Here is a 25231-nt window from a genome sequence, read left to right as displayed (position 1 = left end):
GCAGTTTGGGGGTGGGGAGGGGAGCTGAGGACACCACCCTGAGGGCCATGCTTGTAGCTTTCCTGTAAATGCATCTCCACAGATGTTCTGTCAGGTTCAGCCAGGAGGAGGATGGTCTGAGGGTACCAAAGACCTGGCAGCATCACCTTTGTCTTCTAGGAGGAGGCTCAGCTGGTGAGGAGAGACTCAGGGAAGGCCAGCCATCCCTAGTGACAAACACAATGGAGAGAGGACATTTATGGAAATCCTCCACTGCAGGGTTTTTTTCTCACTCCCCAACATGACACTATTCATATTTTTAAAATCTGGAAATGTATATTTATTCATTCACTGCAAACTGAAACTGAACGTGTGCTAAATGTCATAAATCACATAAATCATGGGATCCTGGACTTCACCTTATCTTTTAGGTTCCACTGAGCTTTCGCATGGCAGCCTCACTCTGCTTCTTCCTTTCCACCCACGTCTGGGGCTGTAAATGTTTTCTCTTTAGCACCTGCTTTTTCTCTTTGCATCCCACTGAACCAGTGATGGGCAAGAAGTGAGCTCATTGACTGGGAAATCAAGTCTCTCCATTTGCTTACCCAATTAGCAGAAACCAATCTGTCTATTCAAGTATATTCTCCTCTCTCTCTCTCTCTCTCTCTCTGTCTTTCTCTCTTTCACACACACACACACACACACACAATGCAACTCAGAAGAGAGCAACTGTTCCTTTGCAGACAGATGGAATGATGCTCTGAGAGATAAATTCATTCTGTTAGAGCAATTCCAGCAAGAGAAGGACACTCAAATCTTCTGGGTCCCTGGTCTTTCCTATGGGTACGATCCCTCCTGGAGGGAGTTAAGAGGGAAGGGGAGTCAAGCACTATGGACTCCCCCACCAAGACCCCCACCATACCCACAAATCAGTTTCTAATCGAACCCCTCCCTGGGGGTTGAGTTACAAACCTCAGCAACCCCAGGGCAGTCTGCCTGGTAATTCCTATTATTCAGCTGTCAGCTGGTTTTTTAAAAACCTCCCTTCCCAGTGATCCAGTTACCAGAGTTTTAGAGCCCATTCCTTGTCTTAGAGAGAAATCCTATAGCCAGGTGAAACAATGGAGAGGGCCGCTGCCTGCTTTCTATAGGGAGCTGGGTTTTCTCTTCTGTTGAAAGCAGTCTCCCCTTAACTCTTTGCATCCCTCCCAGATTGTTGGCTGGCACCTTTCAGAGCAACTTTGCCTTTCTCCAGGGACCCTCCTCCTACAGCCATCATCAGTCAGCAGAGGAGAAAACAAATGGCCGCAATGGGTGGGAAGAGAGAGAAAGAGAATTCTCCAAGATAGATTTCTGCATCCTCAACTAGGGTGCCGCCGTTGGTCAGTTGGTCACTGGGTTCAGAGCCCAGATCTCCAGCCAAGCAGGTCCTGATAGCCTGTACTAGAAGGGGAGGAACGGTACAGAGGGAGGGGTCTGCTTTGACAGTGATGAGAGGTGGGGAGTGAGGCTCCTGACCTCCCTGACCCCTTTATCCCAGACAGTCTTTTCTGGTCCCTGCAGCTCAGGAGGCTGGGCCCCTGCTGCTTGACCTTAGAGGCCAATAGCGCAGGAGGCCAGGCCTCTGGGAGTCCTTCAGAACCAGCCTGAGAGAGAGGCTGGGAAGGCCTGGGAGAGAGGTCTTAGAAGAAATGTCACTAGAGGGTGTGACCTTCCTCCCAGCTATTCAGACCCACTAAGATGCCCCATTCCCCTACATTGGTGATTTTTAACTCTTTATAGGGTCATGGGCCCCTTTGGGAAACTATTGTAAGTAAGCTATGGAGTCACCCCTCAAAATGTTTGTGTGAGCCCGTGTACACAGTTCAGCCAGTTTCAGGGGTTCATAGCCCCTAAAACTGAAGAGACTCTGGTGAGTCTGGCAAGTACATGAATCCCAGGTAAAAATTCTGCTCTACCATCATCCTTGCCTTGTGGACCCAATTCTGCTGTAATGAAGCAGACAGAGCAATAGCAGCTTGGAGTGGGGGTGGGGACTCGGGGGTGGAGACATGGGGATGGAGAGGCGGGGATTGGGGTGGGTAAAGAAAATGAGTATGACTGCTGTCCTCTAGGGCCTGTGCTGCCTGAGAAGAGAGGTTCAGAGCTGCTCTGTCCTTCAGTTCCATTCTTGATCCTAGGTAACACCCATAGTCATCACCGGCTAGCTTGAGATATTGGCCCAGGAGGAAAGCCATTAGGAAGAGAAGGATGGTAGGAAGGTGGGGAAAGAGGTCTGTGCATGCTGAATGTGGTGAGGGCTCCCCAGTGCCCTGTAGGGAGGCTGGGCTTGGTTTCCTCATTTCCCCACATGTGGCATGAATGTGAAGTCACCCTGACCTGGTGACGCTCCCTCTTGGCCAAGTCTCCTGGTAAAATAATATACCTCCTTTCTGGACATCCGTCAACTCCTGGGGGACTGGGCTGCTGGCCAACCTAGACTCTCCCCTCTTTCCCTTTTCCCTCTTCTCTGGACTTTGGAGATAGTGTTTTCCTGCCCTACTAACCCCAGCCCTCTATATGCCTGGTTGGCTCTCTTTCAGGTGTACTTTGAGGGAGCTAAGGAAAGAATGGGTAGGGGGAAAGGTGCAAGGAGACTTCAGGCTCCTCTGGGCTAAGAGTCCCAGGTCCACTTAACTTAAATCTGTCTGAGTTTACAACCAGAGAGAGCAGTTTAGTGGTCAGAGGAATGTCTGTCCCTACAATCCCTGGGGTCAGGCCCATCAATGACCACCTAGTCTGTTGCAGGGACTGGCTTGCTCTCACTGTTCTGGCTTCTTTTATCTTTCCTAACATGCAGCCTTGGTCAAGTTGCTCATCTTCTATAAAAATCTTTGCTGGCTCGCTTTTGCCTCCGGTACGGATTCTCCGGCCTGGCATTGCAGGGACACCTATGTATTCAGACCTGAATCCACCTGTCCATGCCCACCCTTCCCAAATCCTGGGGTGCACTCAAAGACCCCTCCTCCAGCCTGCCCTGCTCCCAAGACAGATTGTCCAGTTCAGCTCTTTATTCTGCTGCCTCTGGCCTGGGCTGCTTTATCTGGTCTTCCTTATTGAAAAATTCCCCCATCCTTCAAGGTCCAACTCAAAAGCGATCTCCCTGAAGCTTTCCCCAATGCAATGCGTTCTCAATTTTTCTCCACCTTCCAGCGGCCATTGTTCCTAAGAATTAACACATTTCATGCGTTATTCGGCATTCCGTTATTTTCAAGTCTTCCTCCGGGAGGAAACTGTAAGCTCTCTGAGGACAGGCACCGGGTTTTTGGCTCCTGACCCAGTATCTGGCACAATGTAGGTATTCAGTAAATGTTTGTGAAATGGCCTGGAGACTCCCTTACTGATAGTACGCGATCTGCGGGACACATCTCTGGATGCTGCCATAAACAGGATGGGTGTCAGCTGCTCAAGCAGCCCCTGCATTTTTTATCTTTCCTCTCCTCAGTCAGATACTTATTCTGTAAGTGTCCACGCCCACTCAAGAAGAGGACATGAGATTCCCTTCGGATGTGTTTGATCTGAATGTCACTCAGTAACAGCGCCAGTAACAGCGCCAGACACACACTCGTGCTTCCTACAGATTTACGCCTGGAGTTTATTTCTGACGCGCTAAGCAGGCGGGAGGGTGCTTTGCCACCATGCCGGGATCCCCAAGGGCCAGCACCTTGCACTCGGTGGACGCCGCCGGCCGCGTCTAAATGCTTCCGGACTCCTCCTCCCCTCCCTTTCTGGACGCTCCGTAATTATTCAGTCCATTCGGGAGAAAGAGAAGACAAAAGTCACTTTGGCGCCCCCTCTCTCTCTTCTAAGAGAGAGAACTCAGGGACTCTCGGCCGCTTCCCGAGCTTGCGTTAGGAACAGAATCTGCGCGGACTATAGCGCTCTAATTGCGTTTCTGACGGGAGCCGGAATTTCGCTCGGCCCCTTGCAACGTTTCCAAGGGAAGGTTCGTACATTCGTGACCGTCCCTGGCAGCCGCCCAGCCCGGGACTTGGGGCTCCACTCGCCATTGGCCAGCCGTGGGCGTGACGCGCCGGAGGCGGGGCCTCATCAGCTGTTTGCGGGATGCCCCGAGCGGGCGTATTTTGGAAACAATACCGCGCGGTGCACAGTGGCCTCCTCCCGCGCCAGCCAGCCAGCTACCGCCGCCGCCCCTGCCCGCACCTCCCGCCACCCGCCTCAGCCCGGTGAGAGCGCGGGAGGCCGGGGACCGGGCGGAGTTGGATCGCACCTCCTCGGGGAAGTGGGGAGAGGAGTCGTGCTGCGTATGGGGGCCCGGGAAGGGTTGGGCTGCGGGCGTCAGGGGTGATCATGAAGGACTGGAGCGCTGGGGTGCGCGAACGGGGTGCAGAACCCTCATCTAGGTGCGCTGCTCCACGAGGGAACTTGGGGGTAGCAGCATTTCAGACAGCAAGGAGTTGGGTCCAGGTGGGCAGGAGAACCTGCGGTTCACTGCTGAGCAGACCTGGGCTCCCGAGAACGGCCGGGCCTCTGGATCTGACTTTGGGGTAGGACAGGGAGTTGTGGGGCGGCCAGCCTCCCTGCGGAGTCTGAAGGCTCCTCTCCTTAACAGCTGGGCTCTTTCCCTCCTTCCCAATTGCGTCTGGGCGCCAAGCCCCTGAGTGCTCGTCACGCTGGACCCTGGCGCGGAGCCCTGGCATCACGATTCGGAGGCTGAGACTCTCTGCTGGAGTCACCCAGGTCTGCTGTGTGTCGTGTGGGTGCGTGTGTATGCATGTATGTGTGCGTTCCCAGATTTTAACTCCTATAGAGGTTCAGAGTGCCTGGCTCCTGTGTTCTGGGAGGAGGAGTCTTAAGTTCAGCATCCTTGTTACAGCCGTTGGGGGCTGGAATGGCTCCAGCGGGCTTTGGTTCCCCTTGCTAGGAATAAAGCCTTCCCAGGCTGTGCTCTCAAGAAGTGTGCTCCTCCTACCAGTTTGGACATGACCTCCTCAGCTCAGGTAAAGGGAAGAAGAGGGTCTCTTTACCCTACCCCAGTTTACCTTTGACTTTGCCCAGCTCCCCTTAGGAGGTTCCTACCTACAGAAGAGCCACCTGCAGTTCCTGTGGAGAATGGGTAGGGTCCCCAGGGCTTGCAGAGACACACCCTATGGCTACATTTCCCCCACAGTCCAGTCCAGTCCAGGCAAGGGCTGAACTTTGGGGCTTTGCTGGGAGGGGGAGGGGGAGGTGACAGGCTTCAAAGGAAAAACCAAGACAATGACTGCTGCTTGTGATTCGCTTTGGTGGGCCCCTTTTTAGGCTGGGATTGCCAGCTTGCAGAGAAAAGGCTGAAGGGCAGGAGGGGAGCCCCTGCCAGGTAACTGGCAAGACAGCACTTGGTCCTTTTAACCGGAAACTTTGTTTCCTGGTGCTGATGAGCTGAAGATCTCCTCCCCTCTTTTGGGAAATACTTTCCAAAGAACACCATGTGCCTGTTTTGCCATCCCAGCCAGCGTCTCCTCACTCACCAGGGAAGAGGGGAGAGATGCGATCAGAGATAGCTCACGGGCTTGTTGGGATGGAGAGAGGATTGAAGCAAGCACCTCAGAGACAGCTCAAATTTAGGGAAGCCAAAATTCTGAATTTAAGTGAGATTCCTTTAAGTGCTTTACCAACCCACAGACCATTTGGCTTGTTCTTCAAAGGCAAGGGACTGGGAGACAGAATTCCCAGGGGCTCTCTAATTGAATCTGGCAGTGACAAACAGTATCTCTATATCCTTAACCATTCAGGTAGCTGCTGCTTCTGTTGCCCCAGGGACCGTAACAGAGTGTGTGTGTGTGTGTATAGCTGTGTTGGGAGCTCAAGATGCTGGGTGGCTCCCAGCTCATATTTCCAAGAGCCGTCAGGTGGAGCAAGAGGAACTTCTTTATCACCAAGAAACTCCTCTCGACAACCTGAGTAGTATAGAGGCAATGAGTGAGGTCACAGAAAGAGGTCTGAATTTCACTTCCTTCTGTGAGGAAGGTTATACCAGTCTCAGGTTCAGCACTGACAGGAATGGTAGACTGTGGGGAAAGAAGATTGAAGTCATGGGCCCTAGCAAGTAGGCCGAGCTGGGGGAGGCTGGCCACACTGCCGGGTGTTGGACCTCCCCTCTAGGCCAAGCTGCTGCTGTGCTGGGAGGGCAGTGACTAACTTGGGTCTTTCTGCCCTCTGTCCCAGGACACACGCTTACCACACCGTGGAGCCTGTTTGCTGTGTTGAGCAAGCAGAGGGTGGAGACCAGAGTAGATGGGCAGCTGGGCGGGGCTTAGTGGGTTTGGAGGGAACCCCAGCAGCCCTAGGATTGCTGGCTTTTGTTTTTTTGCTGCCCAGCCAGAGCTCAGCTCAGACTGAGATGAGAGCTTGGGTGGTTACTCTTCAGGGAAGTGAGTGAGTGAGTATGTGTGTGTGTTTGTGTGTTGTGAGCGTGGTGTGTATTGCCCGTCACAGCACGTCACAGCACCCTCTGCCCTCCCACAGCCACTCACAGGGTCTAGTCTTGTTGACATTTCCCCAGGTGTCCTGCATGCTTGGAGCAGTTGATCATACCTCTGCTATTGCTCAGAGTCAACAGCAGTCAGACTTCGTGACCGGAACCAGCCTGGGTCAGAAGAAAAGGCCCAGGCGGGGGGTGGCTCCGACAGGGCCCAGGGCTGAGGTATGGCGCACCCTTGGACAGTGAGGCCGTGGTAGTACTTTATCACCGGTTGTCTGTCCTCGGTACCTGGCCCCACTTCCCCAGATAAGAAGGGAAGCAGGAAAGAAGAAAGGGGAGGCGAATCCTTCAGGCTTGGCCCAGGGAGGAGCAGCATCCCAGAGGCCTGCCTTGCACCCTAACAGGGGAGATGGAGCCGCCTCAGTGTGTGGAGGAGCTGGAGGATGACGTGTTCCAGCCAGAGGATGGGGAGCCGGGGACCCAGCCTGGGAGCTTGCTCTCCGCTGACCTGTTTGCCCAGAGCCAGCTGGACTACCCACTTAGCCGTCTGCATCTCTTCCCTCTCACCCACTGCTGTGGCCCTGGGCTTCGACCCACCAGCCAGGAAGACAAGGCCACCCAGACCCTCAGTCCGGCCTCCCCGAGTCAGGGTGTCATGCTGCCTTGTGGGGTGACCGAAGAACCCCAGCGACTCTTTTATGGTGAGTGCTCTTAGCCTCAAGACTCCTCCCATAGAGACTGGGGGAAAAGAGGGGACTTCCCCTCCTCAGACCTGCACTTTGTTATTTCCTTCCCCAAATTGAACAACAGGGGCTATGGATTCCTCGACTCTTGTCACTCTGCTTCTCTGCTTGGTATTGCTTTTCACCTGTGCTCCTCAGGCACCAAGAAAGGCAAGTGGTGAAGCCATCATTTCTGCCTTTTTGTCCCTTTCTCTGCAGGGATCTTTGGGGCCATGGTGTGTTTTGGGGTTGGAGAGAGGGTACCTAGGCCTTGGGCTTGACATCCTTTTGTGTTCCTGGGAGTGATATGTCTTCCATACATTGGCCAATGTGGCCCCAGAGAAGGTTGGGGGATCCCCCACTGAAGGGAAAAACCCAGCCCTTTCTGGAAGGGAAGGTTCCTGAAGGCAGAAGGTGTCGCTTGGGACTTTCTGTGCTTGCAAGGGGAACTAGAGAAAGAGGTTGGGCTTGCTGGGGCTCAATGCCAGCACAAGGACAGTTTGCAAGGCTCAATCAGACAAGACCCCTTCATTTGTGGGCTTAAGTGGTTTGTTTTATGAGTAACGTGCCCTCCTCTGATGAAGGAACAGGGTCAGACACTCAGTCCGCTTTCTTCTTTTAGCACAATAGCTTATAGAGGGAGGGGAAAGGTTTGGAGGCTGTCTTGCTAGGTCTGAGGGAGCCTATCAAGGAGACACTGCAGTTATTCCCAAGGGAGCTGCCCAGTAGTACTTTGGGGAGGTGGGGAAGATGGATACGGGGCGGGCTGCAGGGAAGAGGGAACAGAGAGAGGAGGCGGGCGGGCACCCCTAGCGGCAACTCGCTTGCCAGCACTTGGGTAGGGCGCAGCGCTGGTCTCGAGGTCTTGCGGTCTGGCCTGGGGCTCCTCCAGAGAGGAACTTGGCTATTCAGTGGGTCTGAGGAGTTTTCTCTCCCTAGTTTTAGCACCACTGCCCAGAGCTTCAGGACCTGGGACCAGCCAGGAGGAAAAAGTGAAGGCACATTTTGGTTTTCTCTTTCTCCTGCCTTGCTTTGCTCAACCCAGGAACTCTGGAGAGCTGCCTCTGGAGCTTTTCCAGAGAAGAGCTTCAACCTGCTACTGCATGAAAAATAAATTGTGGTCCAGCATAGTTTGGTAAATAAAGACAGAAGGCTGGCGGGCTCCCACACACATAGTAGTCCTTTTGCCCTGGCCCTTCCTGGGAGTGGAGAAAGCTAGGACCTTTCCCTCCCTCTGAGCATCGGCTTTTAGATGCTTGGGCAGCAGGCAGGTTGGGCTGTCCACGTCTGGAAGTGTGTCTGATCAAGGCCTCAGGCCCCCCAGGCCTCAGCCAGGAGTGGTAGGCACAGGGTGGATGGTGCAGTTGTGGAGAACGCTGAGATGTGGGCCCTCTGTCTTTGCAGGCAACGCTGGCTACCGGCTCCCTCTCCCTGCCAGCTTCCCTGCAGGCTTGCCCCTCGGGGACCAGCCCCCTGAAGGGCAGTGGCAGCATCGAGCAGAGGTACAGATTGCCCGAAAGCTTCAGTGCATTGCAGACCAGTTCCATCGGCTTCACATGCAGCAAGTAGGCATGGGGGCTTGGGGCAGGGTGGGGGGAGAGTCTGCTGGGGCTGGGGGCTAGGACCTGCCTCAGCAACTCGGTCTCTGCCAGGCCCCATGGAGATGGTGCCAGAGTTTTGGCCTTGGCCACTGTGAGTCCCATGAACCAGCTGGGCCCAATGGGCTGAGCACTCTTGCCATCTCTGAGCTCCAAGTTGGTTCTCTGCCCTCTCTGAGCTCAGGCTTCCCAAGAGCGGTTTGTCCAGCGGTTTGTTAGGAAGCACTACCATCTCTCCTGGGGAAACAGGGTGGCTTTCTGCAGCCAGCCTTGTGTGACATGGTGTGTCTGCTTGAGGCCACGTTGGGAGACTGTCCCTCCCAGACCCAAGGGGAAGATTTTCAGGCTGCTGCAGTGCAGACAGACAGTTGGACAGTCGGTGGCGGGTTGGGGGGGGGGGTGTTGTGCCTGACTTGAGGTGCGGTGGGAACCGGGTAACCAAGGCCAACCAAGGCTGAGGGATGGGCCTGAATGGGGGAAAGTGGTGGAACCGGTTGTAACCTGACACTTTCCAGCTGGGGAGGCTGCTCCTCATTGTCTCTGTCTGGGAACGGGACCTGGGACTCTGGAGAGCAGTACCTCGGAGAGTCTCTCCAGACTGGCGGCCGGTCGCTTGGCCGGCAGCCTGGCACTGGCCCCGCAGGGGTGGAGCATCGCGTGTCCGCCGAGCATGTGGCAGTCCATCAACAAAGGCGGCGGCTGGCAGGCTCGTGCTGGGGGAGCCCTCCGTGCCACGGCTGGAGGCTGCCCCACTCTGCAGCCAGCCGCTGTCTGGGCCAGCCTCTGGGCACTTAACCCTTCCTCTCTGGGCTGGCTTTCTGGATGGCTGCCGAGGCAGGGAGGGGGGCCCAAGGCTGAATCCGTGCTCGGACAACCACCACAGAAGCAAAGTCACGGCACCTGGAGATGAACACAATCCCTGCCTCAGCGGCAGTCCTGGCTAGTGGGCTGTGTGTTTGTGTGTGTGTCTAGAGTCAAGAGAATGAATAACTCATCACGACTGGACAGACCCTGAGTTTAGATGGGTAACTTTAGGTGATCAGAGTGGGTTTGACTAAAAGGCCAAACCATTGCCAACGCCAAGGGAGAGAGAAGTTATCTTTTGGCCACCTGAGAACAGACCATTGGGGGTTACATATGTTTAGTGCCTTCTGCCAAGGAGTTCTGAGGGAAATCTGGGGCTAGACCTGGTCCTGGCTGGCTCTCCCAGTCCCTTAGTGATCTGGAAGAGAGGGGGGCCCTATGCTTAGGTGATAAGGCAGCTTAGCTTCCTCCATTGGCCCCTTACTCCAGTCCCAAGTTTCCTCTGGAAACTTGGCTTTGAGTCTCCCCTTCATTCCATGTGTGGGCTCACTGATTCTGGATTTCCATCTCTTGGCCTCCTCCCTCCCCATTCACTCTAGCCGGGTTGTAGAGGCCTATGGCTGAGACCACCTCAAAGCTTCCAGTCCCCATGCTGGAGCTGCTGGAAGGCACAGTGGCTGTGGTTCTCCCAGATCCATCTAGAGGGCTGTCTGGAAGGCAACTTTCTTTTTTTTTCTTTCTTTTTTTTTTTTTTTTATTTTTATTTGACAGAGAGAAGGATCACAAGTAGGCAGAGAGGCAGGCAGAGAGAGAGGGGGAAGCAGGCTCCCCGCTGAGCAGAGAGCCCGACGTGGGGCTCGATCCCAGGACCCTGGAATCATGACCCGAGCCGAAGGCAGAGGCCTTAACCCACTGAGCCACCCAGGTGCCCCTGGAAGGCAACTTTCTTCATTCCCAGTAGACCTGATCTCTCTCAACAGTTGTTTCCCAGAATATTCGTACATCCATTGGTGGGCCCTTCATAGGCTTGGGAGCAGGCTGGGAAGACAGGACTAGAACATAGCCCAGCGCCCTTTCTTGATGACTCAGTCCTGAACGGGAGGACGCAGCCCTCATCCCAAGAGCTGACCTGCTCTTTGCTGCTTGGCACCATTTCCCCCAGTCCTGGGCTCCCTTTTTGAGGGTATCTTTCAAGCTATCAGCTAGAGCTATCCCCAGGGCTATCCCAGCCTGGGAGGAGGGGCAGAGCAGCAGCCAAAGGAAAAGCACAGAGAATCTCCCCTTTGGTGGTCTACACCTCACCCCTGCTGGCTCCTGAGTTCCCTGTGTCCCTTACCCTCCTGCCTGCTGTCTACTCCTGTCTCACAGTCAGGAGGCTAGTTGGCTAAGCCTTTCTAGCCCAGAGCCGGTTTTCCCAAATTTTCCATTACAAGAGAACCAGGCTTTTTGTCTGTGGAATCCTCTTGCTTTTAACCCTGTCCTCCCCACTAACCCTGCTCACAGACCTTCGCCAGGAGCTCATCCTGCAGGAAGGGCTAGGGTAATGGCCACAGGTCACTGGCACACAGAGGAACTTTCAGCAGCTAGCTTTAAGAAGTGAGTCATTTTCTGACCCTGATTATGACATAAACCACAGTCTAATATTTCGTATCTAGAAAGTACTGTTGTGGCTCCTATATCCTTTTCTTTTCTTTTCCTAGTCCCTTCCTCTGCAGGCAGGGACGCCAAGGTGCTAGGAAGAAAGTGGTTTAGGATTAAGTCTCTAGGCTTTGAGTCCAAAGTCCAAAAGCCCGGTTTTTGAACACCAGCTCTACCACCCACTAGCCATCAGGAAGGCCCTTGACCTTGTGAACTCTAGCTCCTTCTCTGTAAATTAGAGCCAACACCCCAGAACATTATTGTGAAGATTAAGTGAGAAAATACCACTGAAAGTTCCAGGTGTAACACAGTAGGTATTTTTTAATGTGGGTCTCCTGTTGTCTGTCTAGAAGCCTGATCATCCCTCATATTTGTTCTAATCAGTTCACCATGCATTTCCCATGCTTCCCATCAGGCTGCTCCTTAGCAGCACTGCCTTGCCTGAGCTCCCCTCCACCTGCCCTGCACAGAGAAATCGGTGTCCAAGCTGTTCACTTGTGGGCCTTGGCCTTTTATATTTCTCCTTAAAGAAGGATGGTAATCCCCTGTCGTTAGAGGCCGAGTTTAGGGAGCCAGGAAACACAACCCAAGAGGCAGTAAGGTGTTGAGAGGGCTTGGCTATTTCCTTTCTCCTCAGACCTGGGATGGTGTCCCAGACAATGGCCATTGGTCCCTGAGTCCTGTAGGGAGTGTGAGTGTCTGCCTTTGGTCCCTAGTTATGGACCTCAGTTACTCTTTTTCTGTGTCAGGGAAAAACTTCTTCCTAGGAGATGTGGAGCCGAGGGGGTGGGGGGTACTATGATGGGGTAGTGCATTGTAGGATGGCATTATGGCAAACCGAGTACACCAGCATGACCCCCAATTCAAAATGTTGCAGATACCACTGGATGTTGAACCTCAGTTTTTTGCCAACCACATACTTAGTGATCAGTTCAGGCTGGCTCCTCTGGATGGAAAGGCAAGAATTTGAAGGCAAAACATCAATGTCCGTGAGGTGCTTTTTGTTGGCTCTGTGGGTCTCCAAAGCAGCAAGAGAGTCAGAGGCTGGGTGCTTTGAGATAAAAGCCCTTCCCAACCTGGTCACACGCCCCCTCTTTCCTTGACGGGGTTGGGAATGGAATGTTCCCCTCTTTTTTTTATATATACATTTTATTTGTTTATTTTAGAGAGAGAAAGAGTGGAGGGGCAGGGGTGGAGGGAGAGGGACAAGCAGACTCTGCTCTGGGCGCCAAGCCCAATGTAGGGCTCAGTCTCACGACCCGAGATCATGACCTGAGCCGAAATCAAGAGGTGGATGCTCAACTGACTGAGTCACCCTGATGCCCCTGGAATGTTCTCCTCATTGTTCCTCTGCAGCGGGTGACCTGTGGTGATCTGCTGATCACAGCCTACCTTCACTCAGCTCTGTGAAGGCACCCTGGTATTTCTGTGTCTATCCAGCTTCTACAGCGAAGAGCAGGTGCAAGTTTGCTTCCTCACTGTGTTTCTGGGTTGCTGGGGTCAGAAGGTGTGGGTTCTAGTAGAAACTCCATTCCCCTTGCCATGGTCTCCTCCAACATGGGCCTAAGAATGGACAGTAGCTGCTGTCTCCTCCTCTTAGAAATGTCTCCTATCCCAATGGCACCATCTTGAAATTGATGGGGTAATGTTAAGAAGCCAAGAATCCTCAAAAAAAAAAAAAGCCTTTGTAGACCATTGAGTGAGCAAAGCTACAAGAACATTGGAATTCTTTGAGTTGGAAATGACTTTTTCATTTGGGCCAGGAGTGGCTTCATTCTGAATAGTCAGATTTGGAAATTCCCTGAGTAGTAATTAGACTTTCTGGAAAATGAAATCTGAGGAAAACGTTAGCCACTCACTAAAAACTATTTTTTGTGGCAATATCACAGAAAGGATCCTAGACTTAAAGGCAGATCTGGGTTCAAATTTCCACCTCTGTCACTTATGAGTTCTCTGTCTACAGGCAAATCATTTAACTTCTCTGAACCTCCATTTCTAATAGCTACCTAGCAGAGAATATAAAAGCCCAGTGGAGATTATCATATGTATAACTATTAAGGTGTGGGCAGCTTAACGCTTGGAGAAATGTGCCAAAAGATGATTTTAGGATTTTGCTTGGACCTGCCTTTATAGTTCTTAGGGAGCTTGCTTGGAAGTTGTACCCAGAGAGTGGTGTTTACATCTGCCAACAGCCTGCATCCTTTGTTTAGGGGGCCCTTGACTGCTTCCTGACCCTTTGGGCTCCCCTCCTTGTTGCTGAGTGGTTTTGGGGGCTCAGACTGTGGCTAATGAGGTTGTTCAGGCCCTAGAAGTGGCAGCCCTGGGCAGGAGCCCCAGAGATTCACCTCAGAGTGAGAAGGTCCCTGTGGGGCCAGCCTCTGTTCCAGCAGTGGGAGATCTACCTAGGAGGGTGCCTGGGGAAGAGTGAGGCTGGGGGAGGGGCTGTGGAGGGCCGCTGTGCGTGAGAGCCAGGCCGGGGCTTGGGGGCCCTGTGTTTGCTCTGTGGCTGGCTCTGTTTATATCGCTCACTATATTTAGCTTCTGAGTCATCAGCGTGGCTGACTGGAGGCCGAGTTCCCCACACAACTTTGCACCTGACTACTCTCTCTTCCAGGAGAAGGGCCATGTAGTTCCGGATAGTTCATTCCCTCCTCACCAAGCTAGGCCTTGGGGATGGGACTGGGTTTTGTTTTGTTTTGTTTTCTCCTTAGGGGGGAAGGGGGGTGATGGGAGGAGGAGTTGAGAGAGGCACTAGAAAAGAAGGATGAAGAAAACCTTCTGGTTTGTCTTTTGATCATGTCTGGCAACCGAGAGGGCATGTTCCATGACCAGAATGAGAACAGTCAGTATATGTGGTAGGGAGGAGGGTCCAGCCTTCGTCCATGCTTAGCTTACCTTGTCCTGGCTAGGGAACTGGCCCCGGGCAGGACAAGAACAACCAGCTGCCAAGGCCCCGGTTTGGGAGTCAGAGCTTTGGGGGCTCCTTTTCCACAGTCTTGGAGCCCCATGGCAGATCTGCTGCTCCTCAATCCCCTGTCTCCTTTACCTTCCACCAGAGCACACACACACCAGGATTCCTTCCTGAGTTCTGAAGAAGTTGTCCAGTAGCTTGATGGAGCAGTTGTCAGGCTGATGGAGCCAGAGCCATCCTTGTGGGAGGTTGGGGAAGGGCCCCAGGAGTTCCAGCCTCCAGAGGCTCTGGGGATATGGTTGGAGCCAGTGGCCTGCAGTTGCATTAGAGGAAACTCTCCTGTCTTCCTCTGAGACCCAGCCGGCCCTGAGCTACCCTTTCTTCCCTGAGAAAGAGGTGTGTGTTACCATCGTGGCAGCCAGTGGCCTCCGGGTCCTGTTGGCACTGCTGGCTGCCCTGAGGAAGCTCTTGGCCAGGGATATTTTTTTTTCTTTTCCATTTTGCCACATCACTCGTTCCTCTAGCATCTGGGTCAGAAGCCTTCCAGTGGGCCACTGAACACAAGAGGCTGCCCTGTGAGTTTCAGAATCCCTTGCTCAGCTTGGCAGCCTGGAATTCTAAGCCCAGCAGCCTCTAGCTGTCTTGGCCCATCTCAGAGTGAAAAGTCAGGGATTTCCCCAGGACTTCATAAGTCTGTTTAGAAGTTAGCACTCCTAGGGCAGGCGCTCTGAGGGAGAGGATGTTGAGGGAAGTGCTTAGCGAGGTTAAGTGGGGCACAGGTTTCCTTGTTCTCCCCACGGGAAGTGATCTGCTCCTTGCAGTAACCAGGCACATTGCTTTACGTGGATGTCTCTCATTAGATCACCATGGTAATCTCGTGCCTCTGGATCCTGTTATCCCTATTTTGTAGGACACTGAGGCACACAGAGGAGACAGCGTGCCCAAGTTATGTTCTAAGTGGCTATGCTAAGAGCCGTGTGGGTCTGACTGATCCTCAAACTGTGGTCTTCCCACAACCCGTCTCTGCTTCCAGGCACCCCCCGGAAGATAGGAGCATGAGGGAGCACCCACTCACTGCCCTGACCTGCCTCTGTTTCCCATAAAAATTACTTCTATGCTCTTGTTGTCTTCCGTTCAGACTGTAAGATAATTGAGGACAGTTGACATCTTGCTCCTCTTTGTATCCTTCGTAGGTCTTAGCTTGGGTCCTTGATAAAAGTGCTTAGTTGGGTGCTTGATAAGAGCTTGCTGAATTGAACAAAAACATCTTCTCAACTTCTTTCAAGTGGAATTTTCCTGACGTCTCTCTTATCTCTGTGTTCCTGTTCTCCGTGGCGAGGCTCTCTCCCTCAGCCTCGGCCAGGGTGGGTTTGGACTATGATGGCTAAGGGAAAGAGGCGGGAAAACAACTCCTTGCAAAACAGGAGATAGGAAATTCTGCATCTGAAAGAAACTGAGTGTAGTTTCAGAACATGATCTGAAGTTATAATTTCAGAGCAGTTTTCCCTTTATTTCTGTTTGATCTTTGGTTAGCTCTGCCTCTGGAAGGTTTATTTTTTTCTGGTCCACAGCATCCTTACTAAATAGTTAATGATCTGGAAACAATGTCTTTAAACATACTAGGGGAGTGGCTCAGTGGCTCTTCTCTTTGAAAAGTTAGAGCTACTTGCTGTGATGTGAATGAACACACTGTAACATTTTACTGGAAAAACCTAACTCTGGAGTCAGAAGTCAGAATAACCTCCCCCCGCAATCTAACGTGCTTGGGGGAATGTTTCTGAGCCTTTACCTCCCCATCTGTACAATGGGGTCAACAGAACGTGTTGTACTTTGTGTTCCAGATCTTTGTGAAGGGAAATAGGAAGATAGGAAGGTATGAGATATTATAAATTGCTGTCTGTTTTTGGTAAACTGGCAGGGTTCTTTTTAAGCCTGGCCACAGTGTAGGCTTGCTCTTTGCTCTAGTTCTTCGGGGGTGAATTAGCTTTTGCTGGAGCATCTGGAACACGGGTGACACACAAAAGCCCCCAGAGGGTGTGAATTGGATCCAAGGGGAGAGAGGCAGAGGGAGATTCTTATCCAGTGAAGGGAGGGAACACTTTTTGTGCTGAGGGTAGAGCCCACGTGGGATGAAACAGAGTTTGATTTGTGTAATCCAACCTTGTCAGACACCACAGCCAGCTCTTAAAAAAAAAAAAAAAGAAAGAAAGAAAGAAAAGAAAAAAAGAAGAAGAAGAAAAGCCTTTTACTAGTTGGGCCTCTCCCTAGGCAAGAGGCTGATCCTATCACATCAAGTACATCTTTAGACCTGGCCAGACATCAGTCGTTGCTGGCCTCAGACAAGTGGGTTATCTTGCAGGGCTGACTTTTCTGTAGTTGGCCCAGTGTACACTTGATGAGTACCTACTGTGTGCCCCTGCACGCTCCCCGTTACACAGGACGTGTGGCTGTGTATTCAGTTGCTGTGCCTTGTACACAGTGGGGGTGACTCGAGCCCTTGTTAGCTGGATCACCTTTGTGCTCTGACCATAGCAAGAAAGTGGGATGGAGAAAGAAGAGCCTGAGGTCTCCAATGCCTGTCTGTGCTCTCTTAACTGAAGAGGATACTTTTTTTTTTTTTTTTGAAGATTTTATTTATTTGTTTGACAGAATCAGCGAGAGAGGGAACACAAGCAGGGGAAGTGGGAGAGGGAGAAGCAGGCATCCCAGCACCCCAAGGTCATGACCTGAGCCGAAGGCAGACGCTTAATGACTGAGCCACCCAGGCGCCCATGAAGAGGATGTTCTTATCCACCATGTCAGATCCCATTCTCTTGGGGCATTCACCTCTATTTTTCCCCTATGCCTTGGTCCTACCCTCTCAACTCTCAGTTGGAGGCCTTCTGGTGTAACGTTCAATTCCCAGCAATTTCCCATCCCCTGTACCTCAGCCTCCTGATCCCTAAGGGCACCCTGACTGTGCATTCCTAGAACCCCCACTTTTTGCAGGTTCCCAGACTTAGAAGGCTGCTCAAGCTGAGTCTGGGAGAGCTGGGCACTGCTCTGGGGGTTTGCACTCCCTGAGCTCAGGTTCTGTGCCCCGTGCTTTGCCAAGCACCTAAGCATCAGAGGCCAAGCCTACTCTTTCCTGCTTCCCTCCTCCTCCCCCGTTACTCTGCACCTTCTGCTAGAAGCATCCATGTTCCGTGGCGATTGGGTGTCTTTGTGTATCTCATCCTGTTCACTGAATGTTGATTTCCTTCCTCCTTACTGTTTCTCTCATTGGCCTCCCTTCATGTCCTTTTTCTTTCCTTTCTGGTCAGGCCCTTTTGTTTAATTTTTTTTTTCAATATTGTATTTATTGTTGTTCCTCGTAATCAGGGCATTCGTTGATAATTTTGGTATGAGGCAGCTTGGTTGAGGAACAGAGCCTTTTGGGGGCTGCCCTGTGGCAAGAGAAGACTGAGTGGAATTTGTGTGGCATCGGCTTGTGCCCAGAGCAGGGGCTACTAAGGCTGAGGACCGGTTACCAGGCTGTGTGCTTGCTGGTCTCGTGGCTGCCGCACAGCCAGCTTGACTCCTGATGGGACAGCCTGGTCTCCTGGCCCCGCCAGACCCTCCAGTAGGCTGGCTGGATTCAGCCGTTGGAGCTTGGAGTTGTAATCCTGAGGGTAATTGTGGATGACAGACTTCACATCACAAACCTTAGGGTTGGGAAGCACCTCAGTGGTTTCCAAATGCCTGTCTGTGGCCTGGCTGCCTCAGAACCACCTGGGCAGGGTTTACCTCGGGCTTGGCCAAGTCATCATTCTGATGGGAAGAGATTGAAAGAGACTGAGGGGAAAAAAAAAAGACCCAGTCATAAAATGTTTTCCTCTAAGCTATAGGATCACAAGTAATTTTATTTTCTTCTCTCTCATTTCTTGTGTTTTCCAATTTTTCTACTGTTAACATGTATCACTTTGATGACTAAAATATACCATAAATGTTACTTCTGATTTTTAAAATGGCACCCTGGGGCGCCTGGCTGTCTCAGTCAGTGGAGTGTGTGACTCTTGATCCCTGGATTGTGAGTTCGAGCCCCATTGTAGGTGTAGAAATTACTTTAAAAAAAAATAAAACCTTAAAAACAAATAAACAGATAAAATTTTAAAATGTCACCCAGAGCATTTGTTCAACGTACAAATTCCTGGGCTGCTTCCCTGGAGATTCTGACCCAGTTGATCTGGGTGGAACCCTGGGACTCCATATTTATAATAACATGTCAGTGGATTCTGTGACGTGGTCAGGTTTGGGAACAACTGATCTCATACCGTGCCTGCATTTCTCCTATAAGGGAAGTGAGGACTCACAAACAGGCTGGTGGGAAGCCCCTGCTTACAGCCAGGTCCTCTGATTCCCGGCCCAGGGAGCCTTCCTTGCTGATCCAAGCACCCCAAGGCCTGTCACAGGCAGATGCATGGGGCTTGGGTCCTTCCCAGTGGTGGGCCTGTGTGGCCTGCCTTTGTCTCCCAACAAGACCAGAAGTGGGATTGGCCCAGGCCGCAAGTCATAGAATTATGATCTCCCTTCCTTGGCTATTGGGCTATTTTGATGCAATTTAGAGAAGGGGAGGAGAGAGGGTCTGCTTTGGCATAAAGAAAGGTGTATGGTGGCACTCAGAAAATAATGATAATGGGTAAGGCCATTGCTCTAGGGCCAGGTTGGAATTCATCCAGTCCCTGCCACTTGGTAGCCTTGTAGCTGAGTTATTGAACTCTTTCAATGTTCTCATCTGTAAAATGGGGATGATGGTATAGAACAATCTCATAGGGCTGTTGAGAATGGCCAAATGAGTTTAATATGTCTCCAAGTCACTTTGGGATCTTGTTAAAAATGCAAATTCTGATTCAGTAGATCTTCATTTCTAGTAAGTTCCCAGGGAATGGCGAGGCTGCTGGTCCACGGACCCCACTTTGAGAAGCAAGGATGTAGAACACTCAGAACAGAGCCTGGCATACTCAGTGTTACTATTCTTATATCATTGTGGTTGTTATTGTTGCTTGGTCTTTTCAAACAAGCACCTGAGAAGACTTGGAATTCCAGCAGACAGGCCTCTCCGGGGACCAGTCTTTTCCTGGATTTTCCGCCACATGACCTTTGCACCTGTCCTGGGCAGCAGCTGGGGGTGGGAAGCAGGAGGAGGGGGTGCCCTGCCCAGCTGCTGCAGGCAGGCCTGAGAGCCTTCAGGTTTTGCAGCTGAGTCCTTTTTCACGCTGCTTTACTCTAACCAGATTTTGTTAAGCCGGCTGTGTTTCCTCTTTTTACTCATCTTTGTTTACAAAACACAAGGAAGCCATCAGTCTCCTGCCGCAGTCTGCCAGGACTCCTCTGTGGCACACCCCGATTTCCCCTCCTGGCAGTGGCCTGGGCTCCAGCTTTCTGGGTGGTTTTCCAGCCTCTCTTCCTCAGGGGCCAGGGGCTCGCTGTTGCCCCAGACAGAGGGGGGCATTCTGTTCACCTGCCTCAGCAGGGCCCTGACGTCAGCCTCAGTCTGCAGGTCACCTCTCCCCCCTTAGTGGCCCAAGGCCAGCGGGGGATTGGGGGGTTGGGGGGGTGGCAGGAACACAGAACCTGCACGGTTGCCTGGGGCAAAGTCCAGGAGGCCAAGGCCAGCTGCCCCCACAAAGCTCCAAGGGTGCAGGCGACCTGAGCTCACTTTCATTCTGCCCCTGACTTAGCCTGTCCTCTTCATCGGAGAGGCAGGGGCTGGGGCAGTGGTTAAAGAGAGCCCAGGGAGGGCCCAGCTCTGCTGTCACTTCACCGGGAAGCTGCAGTGAGCCTGGTCCAGCCCATGCTGGCTTCTTCCGGCATGCTGGCTTTTTATTCCCCTATCCACTGAGGACCCCGTGGAGAGGGCCCCAATCCAGTCCTCCTGCCCTGGCAGACAAAGAGAGAACAAAGACCGCCTCTTCCAGCACCCCAGTCCCCTCTGGTGGAGGGGGGAGGGGCTCCACTGGCCCCTGGGAAAGGGTACCTGTGTGGGCGGGGCCCCAGCCCCAGTCCTGTGAGCGCCTGACCCCTGACCTTTGCCCCCAGCTTCCTTGCCTGACAGTAGGACCTGGGATAACCTCCAGAGAGTAGTGTGCATTCTTTGTTTTTGTTTTGTTTTCAAGTATGTTCTTGCTTAACGTTTAATTGGCTCCAGTCAGTAGGAAAGTGCTCCAAGAGGGATTATTTATGGCTTACTGTCAAGAGCAGCTATAAAAAGGGCAGCAGCAGCGAGCTGGAGATGCTGGGAAGGGAGAGAGGGCGGTGCACAAGTGTGTGTGTGTGTGTGTGTGTCTCTGTGTATGCGCGTGTTTGCACTGGATGAAATCAGATTTTTGCTGCCTCAGCAGTGTGGTTTAAATTGAAGATTAACCCTTTGACCTTCACAGTGTCAAATCACTTGCAGATGGAGGCTCCCCCCTTCCCCCCTTGTTCTCTGTGTTACTTTGGAGTTGGGGGAGCGAGGGGGGCACCTCTTCTCTTTCTTTCTGAAGAAAGTTTGTTGTTCATGCAGCTGAGGTTTGAGGGGCTCAGGAGCCAATCTGATTAAAAGCAGCACTTGGCTAAACTCTGGAAAATCCAGCAAGCAGGGGAAAAAGTTTAATCCTCTTGTGCACAGTGCATAAAGAGCCTGGTCTTTTCTTTTTAATGTTAAAACTGCCATTGTTTTTGGAGAACTCAACTATCTCTCCCTCATCGCCCCCCTACTCCAATCCCCCCCTCCTCTCCCCAGTTTGCTGTCCTGATAGGATTAAAGTGCTGCCTCCAGACAACTGCGATCTAAACTTTTATTGGGAATGATAAGGACTTGGGAGTTGTGGAGGCTACAGGCTCCTTTTAGGAATTAACTTCTTCTTTTTTTTTTTTTTTTTTGCCTTTTCAGCACCAGCAAAACCAAAATCGGGTGTGGTGGCAGATCCTTCTCTTCCTACACAACCTCGCTTTGAACGCTGATGAGAACAGGAATGGGGCGGGTCCCAGGTGAGGCTGGGCCGCCCTCTTTGTCCAGGGCACCACAGGAAGGACATCAGCGAGGACTGACACTGTGTCTTGTGAAGTTGATTGTTGCTGTTTTGCATTTGCATTTGCCAAGTTTCTCTTCTGTGTACATAAGACATACCCCACACGGGACCTCTCTCCCCATTCAGGACCTCGACCAGGAATGAGGGCCTTTGTCAAACACTGTTGAAGTGGAGGCTGATGGGTCTGTGGTATGGGACCTCCCAAGGGCTCTGACAAGTCGAGTCTTCAGTGAGTGGTTGTTAAAGATAACCAGGTAGTGATGTTCTCCAGCCAGTGGATGTAGTTTTCCCACAGCGGCTTGGTTAAGAAATAGGAGACTGGATTAGACTCCTGGTCCCGCCAACGCTATCAGCCTTCAACCATGGACGGGCCCGAGATCTGCCAGTCACACTGCTTTCATTCCCCAGGGCCTCGGCCAGGGGCTTTCCAGCTGAGCATGGCAACTTCCACGAGGCCAGTCAGCCAGCTCCATATCTGGGTTCTCCTTTAGCCCAGCCAGTGCCAGCCCCAAGGGCTCAGGGATTCTGGCCCAGCCCCTGTCATCTCCAGCAGACCTCAGGGAGGGTTGGGTTTCTCCAAGGACCCCTCAAACGTGCCGCAAAATGAACCAAACTTCTGGGTAGGCCTCGAGTCTTACTTGTTCCCACTCAGAGGCCCAGCGTTGGGCCCGAGGTGCTGGACCCCTGCTACCTCTGGCTGCCTGAGGATGGTTGGGTGTCCACCATGGATGAGCCAAATAGCCAAGGAACGTGCCATAACTAGCAGCTTGTGCCTTCATCAGCTCTTCTTTCAAAAGACCCAGCCAACAGACTGGTTTCCTCCCCTCTATCTGCGCACTCTGAGGCACGAAGGGCAGGATTACAGCGGGGCTGGGGAACGTGGGAGCCATCCCACCTGTGAAAATCAGCCCGAGAGGAACCCAGAGCCCTTGGTTTCCTTGGAAACAACATACCTCCTCCCGCTTCTCCCCATTCCTTTTCCGCACCTAGTGGGATACAGGAAGAAGCCAACTCCATGGCTTTGTCAGCTGAAACGTGTCTTTTAGAGTGACAGACAATGGTTAGAGTGTGGAACCGTCAAAGCTGGGTACACATTTCCTGGCTTCCTTCAGCTTCCAGGGAGGCCAGAAGGGCGTGCTCTGGAGCTCAGTGGGCTCATAGCTGCCTCTGAACTTCCCTTCTCAACCTGCTGTGGCACTAATGGAGAGACTTGAAAGCAGCCAGGCCGGCAGCTCTGATAGCAGATGCGGGGAATCTGAAAAGACACAGGGAATCTGTTAACCAGACACGTAGAAATTAAATTATAATTTTTGCCTATGTAAGAAAAGGTAACATTGGTGCTAACATGAAGCAATGCCCAAAGAAAAGGTGGCTTCCGTGGCTAGAGAAGACCTCAGGGCTACCCAAGGAAATCAGAGGAGTCCAAGTAGACGCTCAAATCTAAACAAGCCCAAGCTCCTCCAGTTCTACAGAGAGGAGGTCTTCAGGAAGCATTCATCTACTGGATGTATAGTTGGGCAGGTTGTTCACTGCATAAGGGCACCTGCAGAAGAAGGTAATGGAAGCTAAAATTCAGCTCATGCTCTACCCTCCAGGCTATATGCCCTAGTTTGGGGCTATGTCTGCTCAGAAGAAGGGGTGACTTTCCTAATTTGCACGAAGGTGCCATATGGGCTCCCAGTGGCCCTGAGGTGCAGGACCTCAGACTGTACATTAGCCTTTGTTTTCTTCTGCTTGGATGTTCTGGAGGTATTACCTCTTCTTGGCTAGAATTCTATTCTCAGGGTGTATACCATGGTTTGTCTGCTAAGAAGAAGGGTTCCTGCTTACAAGGAGGAGCCCAGGGAACAGGTGAAGACCAGCTCCGGGACATGCTGACCGTTGTGAAATCCAGCCTTCTTTGCGTGTCTCCACTCCGTTTTCGGATGTGCATTGGACATGTGCCGTTTTTCCCCTCTTCTGGACCAAGGCAGTGACAGGCAGACTGCCGGTGTATTCCAAATGGCACACAAGAAAACCAGGATGATTTCTGCTAGCCACTTTGAACCCCACTTAGCGAACTTCCCACTGGAGCTGAGTGAGAGAACAAATAAATGGTCTGGGGCCTCAGTGCAGAGGCAAAGCCATCAGCTTCAGAGATCTTGGCAGGCCCAGGTAAGATGTCCTGTGGCCTGCCCTAAGAAACTGAGCCCAGAGTTTGACAAGCCCACCTGAACACTGAGCCTGGGGCCAGGTGGACGGTGATCTGACTGCACTGTCTCCATCTTATGGGAAGCCAGGAACTAACTCACTGTCCTAAGCAAGCTGGGGCACAATTTAAAACCCCCCTCCTTCTCTCTTGCCCCCAAAACACACAGGAGGTAAACAGCCCCTGGAAGGAGAGAGGTTCCTCCTGGCTGGCTGGTTTTAATTGGCCTAGTGATCTAGACTGGCCCCTTCCCCCTCTGCCTGGTGACTTGGTCTGAACATTCCTCAAGTCCAGCCTCAGGAGACACATCCCTCCCTCTGGGCCCCCTTCCCTCATCTCCAGCCCCCACCCCCCACCCCCCATCCCCCAGAGCTTGGCTGTCTCTAGTTAGGGGGTGGAGAATCAGATTTGGAGGGAGGGAGACTCTGACCCAGCTCCTGACCTGTAACCAGCTGAAGACTTGTGGAGTTTTTGTGGTTTGCTGAGGGTGAAGGGTGGGTGAGGGGCTGGAAACCTCCCTCTCATTATAGAAAAGCCCTGGAGGGAGGAAGCCTGATATTCAGCCCTTCTAACTCAGAACCCTCGAGTTTCTGGAAGCTGGTAGACAGAACTGGGGAGAGAACCCCCACCCCCCAGGCCAGACATCTGACTCCCTTAGTGAGGTGGAGGACCTGGGGTAGCCTCTTTGCCTTTGCCTGCTTCAGATGTTGGGCTGCTGGAGAGCTGTCCCCGTGGCCTTGCTCAGTGCAAGGGAGAGAAAGATCACCTCCCAGTGACCTCCCCAAGCCCTGAGGGGTGTGAGTCCGTTTCCAGAACTTACGTGTCAGGCGTTCTCCAAACACTCGGAGGGGCCCAACTGACTTGTCTCACTGTCCCCAGTGGCCCAGACTCATCCAAGTGTGGTTCCAGCCTGGGCATAGAAGGCAGTGGGGGGGGGGGGGTGGGCAGTATTATTTGGGATGGTCCAGCCACGGCCTCCAGTGGGGGCTGGGGAGCCACTGCACCTGCCCCGGTCAGCAAGGAGCAAGCACAGTGAGAGCTGGCAAGCTTGTGTCATTTGGTGGACTTGATGAAGAGGGGCTACAGAGAGTGGAGAGCAGCAAAAACAAAAAGACTTCTGCCTCCACTGCTCTGCGGGTCTTCTGGGAATCAGCATTCAGCCTGGGCTGCAAGAAGCTGCAAGGCCCTCTGGGTACAGGCAGGTCCCTGGTGGGATGCTGGACCTTGGCTGGACTTGGTCCAGGAAGGGGTTAATTTGTCAGCCCTTCGAAGCCTTCTGGGCACACTGTGGGCAGGGGGCACCTCAGCCTGTGGGGACTTGGAGCTTCACGGGAATAACACAGAAAGCCAAGCTCTTCCACAGATAAGGCAGCCTTACGGGCCATGGGAGCTGGGAGCCAGCAGCCGGGTCTTCCCCGCCCCGTCTCTGCACCGGTAGCCGGTGCCTCTCCCTGCTCTGTGAGCATCGCCCAGCGGGCCACCCCCTCCCTGGGTCCACAGGGGCTGTCAGGGGGAGACCCAGTGAGAATGTAGCATTTTGTTCAGCCCAGATTAGCTGTCCTGGGTTCTAGGCACTCTGCCTCTGGGAGAGAGACAGGAAAAGAGAGGGAGGGGAATGGGGATCCATTAACCTGTATAGAATATTTGGCTTTCTGTTCTTCACATGCATGTATGTGTGTGTATATTCTCCCCCATCAATTGGTACAATTCTTAATAAAACCTTTTAAAGCAAAGCTGGTCTTTCTTTTTCAAGGTGTGATAAAACTCCAAGGGAATCCCTTAGGGAATTAGAGACTCCTGACTTGTTTCTGGCTGCTGTTCTGAGTTAGCCCCAGGCTCCCTGCTTTTGTCAGGACTTCCTGTCCCCTCTGAGAGTGGAGAGGAGCCGTGCTGACCT

General features: G+C 52.5%; 1 protein-coding gene across 1 annotated transcript; it reads left to right on the top strand.

Annotated features, from left to right (window-relative positions):
* Nucleotides 1-4083: 4083 nt before the first annotated feature.
* On the top strand, nt 4084-25058 carry BMF (Bcl2 modifying factor; the record flags this gene model as incomplete). Its single annotated transcript, XM_080808787.1, is given in 7 exon segments — nt 4084-4148; nt 4150-4205; nt 4592-4636; nt 4639-4719; nt 6847-7143; nt 8569-8729; nt 21008-25058. Coding segments are annotated over 7 exon segments (807 nt in total). The 3' UTR covers nt 21110-25058.
* Between the last annotated feature and the right edge of the window lie 173 nt (nt 25059-25231).

This window comes from Martes martes (assembly GCF_963455335.1).
Source record: "Martes martes genome assembly, chromosome: 7".
In the NCBI taxonomy this organism is placed as follows: domain Eukaryota; kingdom Metazoa; phylum Chordata; class Mammalia; order Carnivora; family Mustelidae; genus Martes; species Martes martes.
The sequence above is the reverse complement of the archived record's forward strand: the minus strand, read 5'-3'. Positions and strand labels throughout refer to the sequence as shown.